The 18845-nt window shown below is 34.4% G+C and overlaps 1 protein-coding gene across 1 annotated transcript; it reads right to left on the bottom strand.

Annotated features, from left to right (window-relative positions):
* Window positions 1-3442: 3442 nt before the first annotated feature.
* On the bottom strand, window positions 3443-4678 carry LOC124448168 (protein ADP-ribosylarginine hydrolase-like). The gene is made up of 2 exons (XM_046999179.1): window positions 4507-4678; window positions 3443-3807 (listed from the first exon to the last, which is right to left on the bottom strand). Exons 1-2 carry the CDS (start codon window positions 4676-4678, stop codon window positions 3443-3445), a joined length of 537 nt encoding a protein of 178 aa, XP_046855135.1.
* Between the last annotated feature and the right edge of the window lie 14167 nt (window positions 4679-18845).

Genomic DNA, 18845 nt, shown 5'->3' on the forward strand with positions numbered 1-18845 from the left:
CATCACTGGTAATCCTGGCAGTGGTAAATCTCAACTGGCGAGACAGGTTTGTGAAAAAATATCGTGTGATTGGAAAAATAGAACTTCGTTTGTAATGACTCTCGATGGAAAGAATGTGGAATCTCTTTTAAAATCTTACTGTGACCTTGGATACCGCTTAAACTGTAACAAGTATATGGTTGAAAAATTTAAAGATGAAAATTTTTCCGCCAAAGAGAAAGTCAAGAACCTTCGATCGTTAGTATCTGCTCGATTGAAATTCTGGCAAAATTGGTTGATTATTGTCGACAACGTTGTGCAACTGAGCGAAATTTCTTCGTTACTACCACAAGTAGGTGATCACATGTGGAAAAATGGACAACTAATAATAACTGTTCAGAATACAGATGCCGTACCTCACGATGAATTGTCCAGCAAACATATTTCTATCAGTAGTGGAATGAATGACAGAGAATGTTGTCAATTGTTAAATTCTTACACTAAAGATGAAAATACTGATCATCAATTGTTGAATGATGTATCCCTCGCATTAGATCGTCAACCGCTGGCTTTGGCTGCTACTGGTTATTATGTCAGTCGTGTAAACAAAGCAGACTGCTCATTTACTTGGAGTCAATATTTAAAGAAAATGTCTTTAGAAGAAGAAGAAAACATTGACCCCACTTTTGTGAAATTTAACTCGGTATATCCTAGAAGTATGTTACAAGCTTCACTTTTAGCTGTCAAACAAAGTGCAGAAGAATCCACAATATTGGCACTGGTTATTAGCTTTTTTTCTATGATATCATTTGATCCTTTACCACGAGAAATTATGGTTTATTATGTTCAAAAAATGATCCCAAACAAGCTGAGGAAGATATATGTCTTTGTTTAGACGAATGCTCATTGTTCTTGCATTCAGAAAATAATGACATTAGTCTACATCGCGTTGTTCACAAAGCAATTATTGTTTATCAATCTGAACATTCAAATGAAGAACATGAAATGGAAACTAACGTTGATCAAATATCTCAAGCACTTTACATGTTTAAAGAGAGAGACGACGAAATCAAATTAATGCCACATCTTGAAAAAATTGTTCAATTATTAAAGACCAACAAGACAAAATCAACATGAACACTTTACAAGTTTTCCAATATTTTGTTGAGAGATTAAGACATTTTGGAAAATACGATCTTGCTCTTGAACTATTGGATAAATTTAAATCAGAAAATTTAGTTATGACAAAGCTTGGTATTTTAGTATTCTTGGTCTTTTATACCATAACACCGGAAAGTATAGCAAAGCTAAAATCATCATGAAAAGGCTCTGGAAATTCGAAAACAATCGTTAGGTCCAAATCATGTTGATGTCGCTGCGTCTTTAAACAATCTTGGTACGGTGTTTCAAAAACTGGAAACTACGACAAAGCTATAGAGCTTCACGAAAAGCTCTGGAAATTCGAAAACAATCGTTAGGTCCAAATCATGTTGATGTCGCTGCGTCTTTAAACAATCTTGGTATGGTGTATGATGAAACTGGAAACTACGACAAAGCTATAGAGTTTTACGAAAAAGCTCTGGAAATTCAAAAACAATCGTTAGGTCCAAATCATGTTGATGTCGCTGCGTCTTTAAACAATCTTGGTATTGTGTATTATAAACTGGAAACTACGACAAAGCTATAGAGTTTCACGAAAAGCTCTGGAAATTAAAAACAATCGTTAGGTCCAAATCATGTTGATGTTGCTGGGTCTTTAAACAATCTTGGTATGGTGTATGATGAAACTGGAAACTACGACAAAGCTATAGAGTTTCACGAAAAGCTCTGGAAATTAAAAACAATCGTTAGGTCCAAATCATGTTGATGTCGCTAGTCTTTAAACAATCTTGGTACGGTGTTTGATAAAACTGGAAACTACGACAAAGCTATAGAGGTTTACGAAAAGGCTCTGGAAATTCGAAAACAATCGTTAGGTCCAAATCATGTTGATGTCGCTGCGTCTTTAAACAATCTTGGTATTGTGTATTATAAAACTGGAAACTACGACAAAGCTATAGAGTTTCACGAAAAGCTCTGGAAATTCAAAAAATCGTTAGGTCCAAATCATGTTGATGTCGCTGCGTCTTTAAACAATCTTGGTATGGTGTATGATGAAACTGGAAACTACGACAAAGCTATAGAGTTTCACGAAAAGCTCTGGAAATTAAAAACAATCGTTAGGTCCAAATCATGTTGTTGTCGCTAGGTCTTTAAACAATCTTGGTACGGTGTTTTGTAAAACTAGAAACTACGACAAAGCTATAAAGGTTTACGAAAAAGCTCTGGAAATTCGAAAACAATCGTTAGGTCCAAATCATGTTGATGTCGCTAGGTCTTTAAGCAATCTTGGTTTGGTGTATTCCCAAACTGGAAATAACGACAAAGCTATAGAGTTTCACGAAAAAGCTCTGAAAATTCAAAAACAATCGTTAGGTCCAAATCATGTTGATGTCGCTGCGTCTTTAAACAATCTTGATATTGTGTATTATAAAACTGGAAACTAAGACAAAGCTATAGATTTTCACGAAAAAGCTCTGGAAATTCGACAACAATCGTTAGTTCCAAATCATGTTGATGTGGCTGCGTCTTTAAACAATCTTAGTTTGGTATTTAAAAAAACTGGAAACTACGACAAAGCTATAGAGCTTTACGAAAAAGCTAAGGAGCTTCGCAAAAAACCGTAAGGAACTAGTCAGGTTGATGTCGCTAAGTCTTTTAGCCAATCTAGGTGTGATGTATTATAAAACTCGGGAAGATGACAAAGCTTTACATTTACACTTTGGTAGCTACGTGTTTCAAAGTAAATTGTACCATCCAAATTATGTTAAGCCTATTTTTAAGACATAGACCGTAGGAGCAAGGATTCCACCTGTCAAGTCAACTCTCCTCTCCCTCAGAAGGTATTTTTGGTACTGAACAAAACGTTTGCAGTTTGCATTTTGTGAGGTAAAATGAACCTAAAGATGTAATGATCCTTGTCTATACATAGTTTTACTGATATCTAGTCAATAAACTTACTCTACAGCCCAAGAATCATCATAAGTAGAACTTAGAACTGCACATGCCCTGAATCTGACATTTTCCTTCAGACTTTATTTCTAAAGTAAATTGTTTCTATGTTATAACCTAGTAGTAATTTTTATTGTGTGATTCACAAACATACTAAAGTATATTGGGATGACAGAATTTTATGACTTAAATTTTGTTAAATAAATACTGTCCTGTTAGTTTTTCATATTCTTTGATGCATTCAGTAATTTTTTGCCAAGCTCCATAAGCCTAAGACGATATTCCAGGTTCGTATAATATCCAAAGGGTACCCCTTTCATACGATATATATACCGCCTCACCATGCTGCAGCCAATATTCCTGTACTGTCACTATCTCCACCATGAAACATAGAATAAGAACACAATTGAAACTAGGAATCTTTTGTCATCATCAAAGCATCGTAAGTAATTATTGGTGCATCGTGACCACTGGACCCACCCCATTCTGCATAACTCACAGATTTATAAAAAGCATCACGTTCAGGTATGTTATATGTCACTGTAAACTTTGGTTCACTGGCTCCATTAGTTAAACTCCATAGTTCAAGATATGACTCCCAAATGTTTTTAAAGTAGCCCCAAGCTTTGTTGTTTTCTTCTACATCACGACCAACCTTTTCAATGTATTCCCAAACTTCGGGTAAATCATCTAAAAGTCCTGCTCCCCATTTTTTTGGAGGTATCTTCTGTATAGCATAGGCTGTAAATAAAGCTGCAGTAACAGCCCCCAGATAACCTATAATTAAAATCATTATCTTTAAAGATTGCTAATTTCAAGTCACTTACATTATAATGACCCTATTTACATAATAGTAGCATTTTTATATGGATAATGGATTCAATGGCTGTAGTAAAGATATTAAAGCAAAACAGCATTGGCCATTCAAACAGTTTTTAGAAGACAGAAATTTTGAAATGTGGAAAAGCGATGAAAAGGATGGATCAAAGATATGGTCATTAAAAGCAAGCAATGTTAGAAGGATGGAGCATTTGAAATGTGGTTCTAGAAAATGATGGATTGCATAGACTTATGCAAACCTAAGGTCGACCATCTTTTATTTCATTTATAAATTGATATTAGATAAAAGGATATGAAACATTCATGGTAATGGCTTGTTCAAGTAAGTAATCGAAGGAAAAGTTGAAGGTAAAACATCTAAGAAAAGCAAAGGATTAAAAAGCTAAATTATAAAAAAGGTTTGTCAAAATAAAAAGAAATGCAGATAATAGGAAAACCTAGCAAACTTTATAGTAAGAAACACTTGTTAATAGACAGAACACTAGACATTAGTGACTTGATAATTGAGACATGATCTGAAATCGTTGCTTTATTATGAAAGTTGAATACCTGTGGGCTGATTATGAGTCATCCTTCCACTTTCAACAGCAATTTCAATTAACATTTCAATTTGATCTTCACAAGGAAACATCAAACCTAAACACATGGATCTCATTGCTGCACCACATCCGCCACCTCGTTCATTAAATGGTATAATATAACCTTTTTCCTCAAGAGGTCGTAACATGAAACATGCCTTTGTTGTGGTCTGCCCAGGAGCTCTTTCCCACATATCCTCAGCACATGTCTTCTTGTACTTTGCAGCCATAATGCTCAATAACTCTTCCGTTGTTGTCCACTTAGAAACCAACGCTTCTGCTGTAGCAATGTGTAGTACAGTGTCGTCACTAACCCTCCATCCTTTAATGTCAATTTTATCAAGTCCTCCGAGTTTTTCTAGTTCTTCATGAATTTGAGTACCACTGTAACAGAATTCCCACAAACCATTCTTATAACCTAGAGCAGGGGTCTCCAAACTACGGCCCGTGGGCCAGATGCGGCCCGTTGGGCCTCTTAATCCGGCCCGCAGAGACACTTAAGAAAGCCAATTTCACCACTCACATTGAGAAAACTGAACAGACTAATTGTGATTTTGTTATGATATTACACTTGGTTGAAATTTAACTTTTAAATTTTGAATAAATATTTTCTTAACTAATGAAGCTTGTGTCATGTACTTCGTTTTATTAAAGTATTCGCTCTTTGACCAGCAGTATACGATTCGTCGGCCCTTAACAAGCTGGATGAAAGTTCATGTGGCCCTCTGGCTGTAAAGTTTGGAGACCCCTGACCTAGAGCATCCCCCCCACTCAGGGGCGTAACTAGACTTGAAGTAATGGGGGTGTGGAGAAAATTTGCCCTGCAAAAGGGCGTTGCCCACAAAAACCCCTTAAATCATTATGACTAGCAAATTATAATCATTTCTATTATTGAATACGTTGTTTATTAGTAAACATTATTGAAGATTAGGTTTCTAACACATACATTATTACAAAACCTGTTTTTCAAATATAAACCTTAACCGTTTCGGACATAACAGTAAAACAATGTATATTTGTTCTCATATCAAGAGTCTTAAGTGAGAATCATCTCAACGTACTCTTGAGATGTTGCTTTTTACTTGAATTTTATTCTGAGTTTACGGTTTTTTCTGGCTGCCCAAGATTTTAGTACTACATCCAGATGAATTGTATCTGTTAAATCCTTCTCGGTCGAGAGGACAATGAGTTCTTCCAGCCTTTCACCTTTCATTGTTGAGCGCAAATAGTTCTTGACAATTTTCATTTTGCTGAATGATCTTTCAATATCAGCCACACTTACTGGAGCAGTAAACAGAAGTTTGTAACATTTATAAACGTTTGGGAAAATTTCTTTATTTTTGAAAGCAGTGTTTCCGACGTCGTGGACTGTCTTACATTCTTTCTCTGTCTCATTTACAAAGTTAACAAAAATCTCAAGTTCTGCATACAGTGACATACAATCTACGCTTATTGATGGAGGAAAAAGTTCGGTGACCTTTTCAACTTGTTCAAAATTTTTTTAGTCAGTGGAGGCTGAAGGATAACAGCTAAGGTTTTATTTTTTGCAAACAACTTTTTATGTTATCTCTATATTCTCTGATGAGGGAATCGAGGACCTCAATCATGCATTTTCGATAGTTCGTTTTTAGTGACATAATTGCCAAAGTCTCAGGGTTGTCATCCAAACGTCTACTTGATCTTTTATTACTCTTTCTAGCAAACTCTTCCTCGGGATTGGAGCCTAGAGTCTTCGCAAACTCAACACTGGCATCTATTTGGTCATTCAATTCCGATTCAGTGTGCCGTATTCTTTCCAGTGATCTAACAGTTTCATCAATCAGTTGAAGATCATCAAGGATATTAAGCTCTGGCTTCTACATCTGTACTGTCAGGATCTTTGTCTTCCTCATGATAAACCTCATAAACATAAGTGCAAAAACAAACTCAAATTTGACCATTTTCTTACAGATCGAGGTTGCTTTGGTTGTGGTTAATGAGTTGTTGTCAATTTTTGCTATGTCCGCTAAGGCATTTTGTATGGCTTCAAAAGATGTCCATACCGCTTCAATTGATTCACTAAAATTGTATTAAGCATGTAAAAGTCGTTCTATCTTGAAATTTTCACGACCTTCCTTGAGGTGTCCAACGGGAATGAAAGAAAATCGGTCACAGATTACGGACTACTTCTATCTGTATATCACAGAAGCACACATGCAGCGACCATCGCGACATTTACCGTGGCGTCTATTGAACATGGCGAAGATTTCTGTTTGTTACAGACACAGACATCACATTTGGGCCTTTATTATAGCTACTAATATATGAATATTTACTCAGTACAAACTACTATGTGGAGAAAAGAGAACAAGACAGTTAAAACACGCCAATATGATCATAGCCCATTACGCGTATATCGTGGATAATCTTATTCTGTGCATTTAGGTTGTGCATTAGGATTCCAGTTTGTAGCTCCTATTGTCCCTATTTGATAAGTCATATAAAAACTGAAAGATTCCAGTATGAATTCACTATATATTGCCATCGTTTTCCAAGGTATAATCTATAAATTTCGTATGATGCTTATGACAGGAAATATGATATGCATTTAGGAAGTTAAAATGTATCTATTGGCCAATCAGTGTAAAGCGACTGAAGCGACCAATGTCAAAAGTTCAACATGTTGAACTTTCAAAGCGACTAGCTGAGGCGACTACGCTACTAGCTTAGTAACCACGCTGTTTCAGCCTGTAGAATTAAGCCAAAATTGTCAAAAATGAAGGTTTGTTATTTCCACTTAGTAATCATTTAGTTGTTCTCGATGGTATGGCAATTTTTCTACTTCCTGAACACTGCCCTGCCACTTGACGGCAATATGCCCTGCAAAAACACTGTTTTCAGCAATTGGGGGGGTGTCACACCCCCCCACACCCCCCAACAGTTACGCCCCTGCCCCCACTCCACCGAGAACCATAACTGCTTCGTACTTCTCGGATAATTCGACCGTATATTCATGAGCCATTTTTAATGTTTACTTCAGGGTATTTTCATGAACGCTTAACATGGGTTTTTGAAACGCGGAAAACACCAGGCTTACCTCAACTTATAAAAACAAAAATCTTTTCTTTGCTTTGTTTCAATATTGTTTCAAACTATTCTGTTTAGATTTAGACGAGAGCGTTGGGAGACTGGGAGGGTTATTTTGAAATTCTTAATCTTTACGCGATTCCATGATCTTCAATCTGATTAACATGTTGCTTGTTGCAAAGATACGTTAAGACTTGATAAAACTTTTTCAGCGATAATATTCGAAAATATGGCGTTTGCATTGGTGAATTTTTACAACGAAAATACATGGATATCATTCCATATTCTTTCATCGTTTTTTAGGATGAAAATATGTCGAAAGACAAAGATGAACTTAAAGGTTTCAAAACGTTAGTCATGTGGGGCGATGGAAAAACGAAGGGAAACGGCAAGTCAAGGAAATTTCCTGCAGAGATAATAGAGGTTTCAGGTTAGTATTTTTAGTCTGTTGTAGAATTTTTTGTAAAATTTGTAAAAGCTTGTATAATTCACCCAAAAAGCTAGTTGCTAGTGCATGAAGCTCTTTCTCTTTGTTATCATTTCTTTCATGAAACATCTTAGCTTTGCTATATATCTGTAAATTTCTGTGTGAAAATCTATTTGTTTATTTCTCTGTCTTGTTTGTAGAAATTGTCATAGTTGATATGAAGGTTGCTGCTATCAATTCAACTTACTGCATATACAAGTTTTTAGGAGGGAAATACTTTCTGATAAAAAGCCTTTGCTTGAATGTTGTTCTTTCTTCTAGATAGGAATAGTTCAATTACAATATTGACAATAATGATGTGTCTATTTCCCAGATTTTAACTTGTTTGCTCTTAAATATTTGTAGTAATACATTAGGCCAAACTTTGCATAAGGTCGTTTCCTTATAATTTCAGGCATGCTACGGCTCCTATTGAAAATTATTATTTTTTAATAGTTGTTAAATAGTCATCTATTATTTTGTATAAACAGATAGTAAAGATTATTTGCTCAAGACAATGAGAAAAGAAGAAACTTTCTCTATAAATACTGGCAAAGGGTCTCGCAAAAAAATTCACAAAGCAAGGTTTACAATTAAAAGTGAGTGAATCAGATGATGTGCTGAGTTGCCCGAAATATTATATTGACCACATTTTGTTTATATGGTGTTTACTGCATGTTCCTCAATTATTGCTGCCATCATCTATAGTTAGCACTCATGTCACTAATGTGATGATGCATTCATGGAAATTTGTTAAGTACTCCATATGGTATTCATGATTCAAATGTTATTAGCTACTAATTGTATGTTCGAAGGTCTACATTGCTGAACTAGGCTATGAGCCTAAGAATTTAAATGAGAAGTAGTAGCTAATAACAAACTTTTCAAACAACATGTATAAAATTTTGTATTGTTGTTCTTGTTACCAGCAGGAGCACAGTATTCCTAAAAAGCTAAAGGCATCCAGGGCAAAGAAAACAGAGGCTTGCTGCTCTGCCAGCCTTGCTTCACTTATAAAAGAGTTATTAACCAAGGTATGTACTATACACAATGATAAAACTAATTATTCTAATCTCTATATTGTGCAATTTTATTATTAATGACGAATGCTAGGGAATTAAGGTCATTTTTCAGAATAAAATTTGGATGTTGTTTGGTTAAATGCTAAAAAAGTTAATACTGTATGATATGTTCCCGTTAATCATAAAATGCTGTTAATTTGAAATTCATTTCTAGTTTCTAAGTGAAAAATCTTTTAAAATGCAAACACTGTACAGTGTAAGGCTTGTATCGGGCAATCATACAAAATAATTTTCAACCAGTGGGGCTTATGAAATTAAAAAATTGAGATTTATCATTATAATATATTGTACTTGTTGTTAGTAAAGTACACCTTAATAGTTGGTAGTAAAAGGAAAATATTGTTAAATATTGCCTAAGTTCTTGTTGATTATTTAGGAGAGTCTGTCAGATGAAGGTGGTGCACTTTGCAATGATAAATGCAAGTATAAAAAAGAAGCCTTGGAACTCAAAGAGAGGGTAAGAATGCTGGAAAATCAGATCAAAAGACTTAATAAGCAAATTGACAATGACAATGGTGAGCTTGAGGAAAATTTACTTCATTTGTATTTTCAAATCAATGCTTTCTCTGCTTTTCACTTTTGTCTTCCAAAATGAAAAAATTTGTAAATTGCTTGTTCTATTCAATATATTTTGGATTTGAAATTTAGTATTTGGGTGAAAAATAACAACTCAATATTACGTAGTGTCATCAACCTTTAGAAGCTTATGATATATCGTTTTAAATTTATAGATTTAGAACTTCATTAAAAAAGTAATGAGGATATGTGTGTACCTTGGAAGATTCCGCCAGGTAACTTCCACAAAGATCATTTTTGACCAGAACTTCCCTCAGTAAATCCCCGTCCACCCCATCCACCACATCTTTGTCACCCATTGAAGGTTTGCTTGTGGTGGAGAATAGATTCACCCCAGCTTTATCTGGGAGAAGTAGCTCTTACTCAAACCTTTCAAATCTTCCAGAAGAAAATCCTTCCCCCATAACAACTGCTGTGTTTAAGAGCTCTATCAATGGACTATCAAATGAAACCAACTAAACTATGGAAGAAAGCCCTCTGGATTGCTCAAATGCAACAACTGAAGATACTTCTCTCCCCGAAATGGTTGAGTAAATAAAATAGTTCCATTTAATTGGAGATGGAACATTTGGAACTCCAGTAATATAAATTTCACATGCTGTTATTCTTCAATTTATTTCAGGTCACTTTGGGACCAAATTTGGTTGTCAAAAAGCATGTCCTTAAAAGAATCGTTGCAAAGAAAGTTGGATCATATGTTGCTAACTTAATGGGGGCAACCTTATCCCATGAACACATGGCTACTCACAGCTACAAGGGCCAAAAAGGGAAAAATGGTCAGGTGAAGCCTCGGCTTGATCCCACATACACTACTTCTTTAATTTGTAAGTAGATATATGGTTATTTGAGACTGAGTACCGTTGAAATTAAACTTTAAACATTTCATGGACTTTTTTTAGTATAAATATTTAGACTCTGCATTTTCAAGCACCTTTGACCAGCCGTAAACATCTATTTTTTACATGTTCTGCTATGCAGACATAGTATATTTTTCAAACATCCCCTGTGCCATGTCTTGTATGGGACAATAAGTGGTAATAATGAAAATTTATGTTGAGTTCGAGTTACTCGCCGTATCTCTTTTCGTAATGTACTCTATACCTTCAGTAACAACCACGAGTGAACTTTTTGATCGCACTGATTTTTATTATTTTACAGAGCAGTATTTATAGTCTTTATTACAAATAACAAATATTATTATTGGTCGGTATAGTTCCTCTATTTAAGCTATATATGGTACATAAGAAAATTTAACTAACGTCAATAACTGTTCCTTGGCTGTTAGCCATGTGGGAACGGATACATTGGTAAACCAAAGTACGCACAAACTATTTCCATAACATGTTTCTGTGGTTTATGAGCATGACTCAACAATTTAATGTATCTTTTAATATTTTAAACTTACTGTTGTGAACTACTGTGTTGTTTTGATACTTTGTGTTTGTATTGAAAACCTAGTCAAATTTATTAGCTTTTGTCTTTGCTGACTTCCCACCTTATGATCTATCAGAAAATATTTTTTAGAGTTAAGGTGGACATTATTCCTCTATCTTTTTTTCTAGAGCATGCAACGAGTGTGAAGTATTCAAATATGCCACGCCAGATTATAGAAGAAGATGTTGTAAAAGCTATAAAGCTCAAACTTAATAACGAGGAACAAGCATGGAAAAAACAACACGAGTCCTGTAAAGAGTAACATTAGCTGTCTATAGTCTATTTTTCTATTAATTCTATCCATGCAACTTAATGATATTTTTCTATAAAGGGAGAAAATTGGTGAATATATTTATCTGGTTAAAATACAATGTATCATTAAAATATCGTGGATTCATGGTTTTATTGAATTCTGTATAAAATAATGTGTACTACTAGAACCTGTACAGGGAATTTGCTTAATTGTATTTATGAACTAGTTAATGAACTACATCATAACATAGATTCATTGGAAAACTGTAGTTCACGGAAAACTATAGTTTTGAAAACCGTAGTGTTTGGGAACAAAACTATCAATTGCAAAACTATAGTTCTCCCAAAACTTTAGTTTCTATAACTATAGTATCGCCAAAAACTATAGTTCCGAAAACTATGAATAAACTATAGTTTTCAAAACTATAGTTTTCAAAACTATAGTTTTTGACTTGAAAAACTATAGTTTATTTTGTAATGGTTGAACCAACTTTTTGCAAGTACATTTTTAAAGCATAGGCTGTAAATTAAGGTGCAGTAATAGCCCCTAGACAAACTAAGAACAAAATCATTATCTTTAAAAGTTGTTCATTTCACATCTCTCACATTGTGATGAGCCTATTTACATAATAGCAACATTATGACACAGATTATGACAACTGTAGTCATAATCTAACATAACCTTGTAAAATAACAAGTGCAAAACAGATATTTGTTGTTTTTAAGATAACTTGTATTAATGATTGATTTGAAAATTTTTTTTATTTGATTGATTTAATTGATTGAACTCAAATGGATTCCACTTTAACACAGTCACTGTTACCATTTATGAGCTTATTCTCGAATCACGTGATATTTATATATATATATATATATATATATATATATATAGGAATTTTATAATTTATGATTTTCCGTATAAAACAGTGCTCGATGCCCGAGCAGAGCGTAAATAATGTATTAATTAATGCCCGATAATAATGTATTAATTAATGTATTAATTAATAATGTATTAATGTATTAATAATTAATACATATTAATATTATTAATAATATTAATAACATTATATTAATAATATAATTATATTAATAATATTAATAACATTAATATACATAATAATATTAATAATTAATTAATAATGTAATAATGTAAATAATGTATTAATTAATGCTCGATGCCCGAGAGCAGAGCGTAAATAATGTATTAATGTAATAATGTATTAGATGTATTAATTAATACACCTTAATTAATACTCTAACTTGCGTCATCTAACTTGAAACTATACACCTTGATTAATACACTAACTTCCGTCATCTTGTATATATATTTTAAGCATTTAAGTATTTTATTCGTTAAATCCCCTGAAGAGTGAGCAATCACGAAACAGGCTTGTCGGGATGAAATTGTAGTTTTTGTGTATTTTTCTCAACACCACTACACATATATATATATATGATAATGATAAGGATTCTCTGGATTTGTTTTAAATTTTTTTTTTATTAAGCTTTCAACTCGGTGCTTCGAGCCTTCGTCAGAATGTGACAATATATTATTTACAAAGATTTTTGTAGGCGTTTGGAGCGTCTGATTGGTTGGTTGGCAGTTGAGTTATTATTGGATGGTATAAGATGCGTTGTCATGGTTTCGGGTGTAGCGATTACGTTAATGAAATTCGAGTGTTTTATTTTAGTCGTTGTGTTATTAGTTTGTTGTTTTGGTTTTGTCTTTAGTTGTGAATAGATGATGGGGATGTCAATATGTCTGTTAATTGTGTTATTGTCTTTGCTGTACCATGCCTCTTTGAATTCTCGTGCGTGTTTTGTCTGTGCGCGTCCAAGAAGTTGTGTTTTTGTCCAGTCAAATGTGTGGTTGGTATCGTAGGTATGTTCTGCTGGTAGTGATTTTGGGTCGCGTCGTTTGATGGCATTCTTGTGTTCAGTGAGTCTTGTTTCAATTTTCTTGGACGTTTGTCCTATGTACTGTTTGGGGCAATCTTTACATGGTATCATGTAGACTGCGTTGGTTGTGTCGAATGTCGTTGTTCGGTCTTTATGTTTAGTGAAGTATGATTTGAGTTTGTGTGTTGGTTTATGTGCGATGTTTATTTTGAATGGTCGGAGTAGTCTTGATGTCATTTCTGATGTTCCGTTTATATATGGTAATGTCACTATCCCTGGTTGGTCGTCCTGTATCATCGAGAGGTTTTAAAATATCATAATAGTTTGTTTTTGTTTAATGTTGTTTTATATTTCAAAAGTAACTTTTCTTCACTGTAGAGTAAAGAGTCTTCCCTGTTCAAAATTGCAATGTAGTTTACAATTTAAAGTGAGTGTGTATGCTCTCTATGTAGGTAGGACTTCTCAAAGGTTCAGTGAAAGAATAAAACAGCATGTACCAGCTTCTGTCAGGAATAAAACTGTTCCTTTACGACAACTACCAAAACGTGGGTGTAAAAGTGAAAACGATTCTATGTGATTCAGCGATTCAAAACATCTTTTGAGCAACACTCGCTGTGCCAATGCTTATTCTGATGAAAACTTTAGAATTATTAAAAAATGCGTGGCCTACTTAAATTACACGGCCTGATATCTTGCCATAGCAAGGCCAAAAATACAGCCATTTAATTGGCGGGACGAAATTTTGATTCTTCCTTCAAAATTGTTCATTGGCCTGTTTATGGTAAATTAGCTGTGTTTAGCATTCAAGAGTTTATTTCATTTTTCGCCGAGAAATCATAGTTTATAAATTGGTGCGATCGGCGGTTGTTTTGTTTATCACACGCTCGTCTTCGTTCGAAAATTTTAGCTCTTAAATCTATCGTGGATTATCTATATTTGGTATCTACGTGTTCCTGGTACTTCCTCACATTTCTACAAGATTTTGAGTCGAATTGTATACATTTTTCTTTTATTTACGAAAATCTTCAAACCCATAATTATAGCGATGGTGCTTCCTATTTTAACGTGTCCTTCCTACTCCAACTACGCCTAAGAAAATTTCATCAAATCAAACGATTTCATTGGTAAATCATACTATCTTACCTTTTCAAGCTTCCTCATTAATTGGAAATCTTGTTATTGGTTCTTCTCCATCCTGGGACATCAATATAAACAATAAATCGATCAAACTTAAAATAGAATGGTATGTTGAAAAGAACAATAACAGTTCTCATGAATTCCCAAAATCTCTACTTAACATACTATCAGCCTACAACCTTGTACAACCTACCTGGTCCTCCTCCTTTGCTGAAGAGAAACTGTCTTTCAAGTTTGAATGGAAACTACTCTCTGATGCTACTAACCAACCTGAACAAGTTAAAACTCCATCTACTAACTTACCTTTCCATACTCCTGACTCTGGCTATACATCAACATCTAAATCGTATGTATATTCACCACCTGTGAGATGAAGTCTTTTTGTTAGTTGAGTCAGGAACATGTATTGTGTTGTGTTTAGGTTTGTCCTTGGATTTAGTTTGTGTAGATGGAGTATTTTTCCTTTATGAGGAAAAGTACCTTAAAGTAAATGGTTTGAACCCGGAGTATCGTTATATGTTTGTAAATGATGATCGTCCAGGTTAAGTCCTGAGAAGGATGTTGTTTGTTGACTGACGTTTCGACAACTTAGCGGTAGTCATCTTTAAAGTCAAATGAGGAGTAAATGTCAGGTTAGGAGCTAACCTGACGTTAGAGCTAACCTGACGTTTACTCCTCATTTGACTCTGAAGATGACTACCAAGGTAAACGTCATCAACAATAACAAAACAGTCCTTCAACTTATTAACCTGAAAAGTATTGATGGTAAGGGTGTATGGAGGAGTGAGAGGATTTAGAAAAGCAGCAGCATGATTGTGGAAGAGTTTGGTAGGAGTTGTAAGATTGGGTGGTGAATATACATACGATTTAGATGTTGATGTATAGCCAAAGTCAGGAGTATGAAAAGGTAAGTTAGTAGATGGAGTTTTAACTTGTTCAGGTTGGTTAGTAGCATCAGAGAGTAGTTTCCATTCAAACTTGAAAGACAGTTTCTCTTCAGCAAAGGAGGAGGACCAGGTAGGTTGTACAAGGTTGTAGGCTGATAGTATGTTAAGTAGAGATTTTGGGAATTCATGAGAACTGTTATTGTTCTTTTCAACATACCATTCTATTTTAAGTTTGATCGATTTATTGTTTATATTGATGTCCCAGGATGGAGAAGAACCAATAACAAGATTTCCAATTAATGGGGAAGCTTGAAAAGGTAAGGGATAGTATGATTTACCAATGAAATCGTTTGGATTTGATGAAATTTTCTTAGGCGTAGTTGGAGTAGGAAGGACACGTTAAAAATAGGAAGCACCATCGCTATAATTATGGGTTTGAAGATTTTCGTAAATAAAAGAAAAAATGTATACAATTCGACTCCAAAAATCTTGTAGAAATGTAGAGGAGAGTACCAGGAACACGTAGATACCAAATATAGATAATCCACGATAGATTTAAGAGCTAAAATTTTCGAACGAAGACGAGCGCGTGATAAACAAAACAACCGCCGATCGCACCAATTTATAAACTATGATTTCTCGGCGAAAAATGAACCATTTCAGCCAATAAACTCTTGAAATGATCCCTAGACTTTTAGCTACAAGATTATACCATAAAGTAAGGCCAATGAACAATTTTGAAGGAAGAAGATCAAAATTTCGAAGAGCACCGCCGGAAAATTCAATGGCCTTGTATTTTTGGCCTTGCTATGGCAAGATATGAGGCCGTGTAATTTAAGTAGGCCATGAAAAATGTCGCTCGTTATTCCAGCTACGCGTCATGGAGTCGGTATTAATTAAATTGACCAATCTTGTCCTTTGCCGACAAAAGGAATACGTGTTTAATCTGTCTCTGTTTTAAGTGTTATCTCTAAAAATAGGGATGACATTGACCTTTTGTAACCTTATAAATATAGCATGATTTGGAGGTTCTCATTTAGCAGACGTTGACACCTGAGGAGTAGTATGCCGAAATGCATAGCGTCTCTTTCTAGCTGTAAATAACGGTTCCTTTGAATTGTTGGGTTAGTGTTCTGCTTAAAACAGTTCTTTTAAGAACTATTACATTGTTATTATCACCATTCACCATGGTATTTGCTATTTTAAAATCCATCTTTAAATTATCAATTAATTATTTACATTACCATAAGTTCTTAAAAGGACGATGGATATCAGACATTTTAAATGAACGACGAGTTTTTTTATCGTAAACATGTTTCGGCATGCTTATGCCGAAATTATGGAAGTATCATACACGAAATATCGAAATATCATATGGATAATTCATACACGAATTATCGAAATATCATATGGAAATTAAGAAATTACGGAAATATCATACACGACTTGGCACATAAATACAAAGGGAAGGTTTCCCTGTCCGACTTTCGATCAGTTGAGAAGCTATCAACGAAGAAACGCAAAGCCGATCTCGATGTGAATTTCTTGAGGGATTGTCAGTCATTCGAAGTTTTTCCGAAATTTATTTGTTTCCCTCTTCCAAATGTCAATGCCCAGGATGTCCATGTGATTCGTAAGCGATTGCTTCGCTCTGCTATATTAAAACGGTCAAAAGAAAAGAGGAAACTTGAGAATGATATGGACAAGATATCATCGAAACTCAAAGCAATACTAAATACAGTCGACTGGTACATTCTAGAAAAAGCTCTGGCTAAGACTATTACGAAAAAGATAAACATACTCTTATGCAATTTAATACACTTAACGATAGTCACATACACATATATATATATATATCATGTAAATAGCATAATCACCTTCATTCTATGTACTGAAGATGGCATGAGCATGCCGAAACATGTTTACAATAAAACTCGTCGTTCATTTAAAATGTCTTATTTACATTAGATCCAACAATTAGATTTTAAATACATATTCCATTATGGTGCAGTCAATATCGAAGCAAAGAATTAAACCTATTTGAGGAAATATTTTCCATTGGCCTTATAGTCGCTTCAAATTTACAACATACACGAAAAAACACAAATTAAGGTACGCTAGACACTTAATATCTTATGATCATTACTCAATATGGCGACAGTCTCACTTTCTCCAAGGTAGTACGGTATTTAAAATCTCAAATATAAATGTGGTCAAAGGCATTTTTTAATAAAACGATGTTTCAGTTCAAGCAACAACATCCAAACTATAAAACTGTGGAGAAATTACGAACATCCTTTCAGTGGTGTGCTGGAAGACATATTAGAGCTTCTTAATAAAGAATTTTTCCTGAGAGAACTTACCCCAGGAATCCCCAAACATGACTCGCACCTTTCTCGGCTCAGGCTTTGGGCCCCGTTTTTAAAGAGTATATATTTAAGGCTCGTTTTCAGTGGTAGCTGACTGCCCCCTGGAGTGCTCCTAGCATGCAACTGATCCCCCTATGTTAAACAAAATTATTATAGAAAAAATCGTGTAAAATGTCTTCATGAGTGGCATATTCATTTATAAGAATGCTGGTGTTCATTTTTGTTTTTGCTGTAGTCCTTTTTTCCTTTCACCCTAAATGATCAGTGAGCAGCGTGAGTCTTTCATCTTTTCTGGTATTTAGTATTAGATCTGGATCATTCAGTAACATTCCTTTAACGTTTTGCATCTTTGCATGTTTTTCTGTCAAAATTTATGTCGAATTCTCAGAAGCAAAAAAGCTTTTGTGTTTTGCAAGTTACCTGCCCGGTATGAATCTGCAAAAAGTCTCACGAAATTTACAACGCAAAGTGTCGAATGTTTAAAGAACATAATGTATCACAGTTCGCTACGACAGTCAACTAGATTACCCTTGAAATAGAATAAAACTTTTCTTAACGTGCCCTGCCCTATTATCTCATTGGTTAACAGTAATCAATTTTACTTCACGTCACGCGACCTGAATTATTATGATGGTTTATTTTCCAACATGTGCTAGTAACAAGGTTATGTAAAATAAACTCGTAGCATTAGTCTATTCAAGACAAGGTTATTTTAATATTGTAAATTCTCTCTAGAAACAAGTCTTTCCACTTTTTGCTGAAGGAACTATTTCCCTTCTCACTTATTACACCATACCGCTTTTTTCTTTACTAAGTCTATTTTGATCAACATTCACCTGACATGTAAGGCATATTGGTGTTTTGAGATAGGCGCTTTTTCTTTGCTGTTTTATTTCCTACAAAACGAGTAAAATTAGATATTCTAATTTTGAATGCCACACATGTCAGTTAAGGTATGTAAGTTAAAGTGTGAATTAACGTGTCACGTAACAATCAACTGATGTATAGAAATACCGTCAAGTACAGAGGTATCTCCAGCATTTCTAACTTGGATTTTCGCCATTACAAACGATATTTGACATTGACGATCCAAGGACATAAAAATCTAGCACTAGCAATGTCTATCTTGTAACAAGTCACATCTTTTTTTAATGTTTTGTTGAAAAGCTGCTGTAATTGGCAAAAGCTCTAGCATTATCTCTGCCATTTAGTAGTTGTCTATGTCTCAA

This window comes from Xenia sp. Carnegie-2017, unplaced genomic scaffold (genome assembly GCF_021976095.1).
Source record: "Xenia sp. Carnegie-2017 unplaced genomic scaffold, XeniaSp_v1 HiC_scaffold_23, whole genome shotgun sequence".
Lineage (NCBI taxonomy): Eukaryota > Metazoa > Cnidaria > Anthozoa > Malacalcyonacea > Xeniidae > Xenia > Xenia sp. Carnegie-2017.

What these genes read in the sequence shown, in the direction of transcription:
- LOC124448168 (XM_046999179.1), bottom strand. Translation starts at nt 4,678, where the DNA reads ATGGCTGCAAAGTACAAGAAGACATGTGCTGAGGATATGTGGGAAAGA. An exon ending in AATGAGATCCATGTGTTTAG is followed by an intron (nt 3,808 to 4,506) that starts GTTTGATGTTTC and finishes TTTTAATTATAG; the next exon opens with GTTATCTGGGGGCTGTTACT.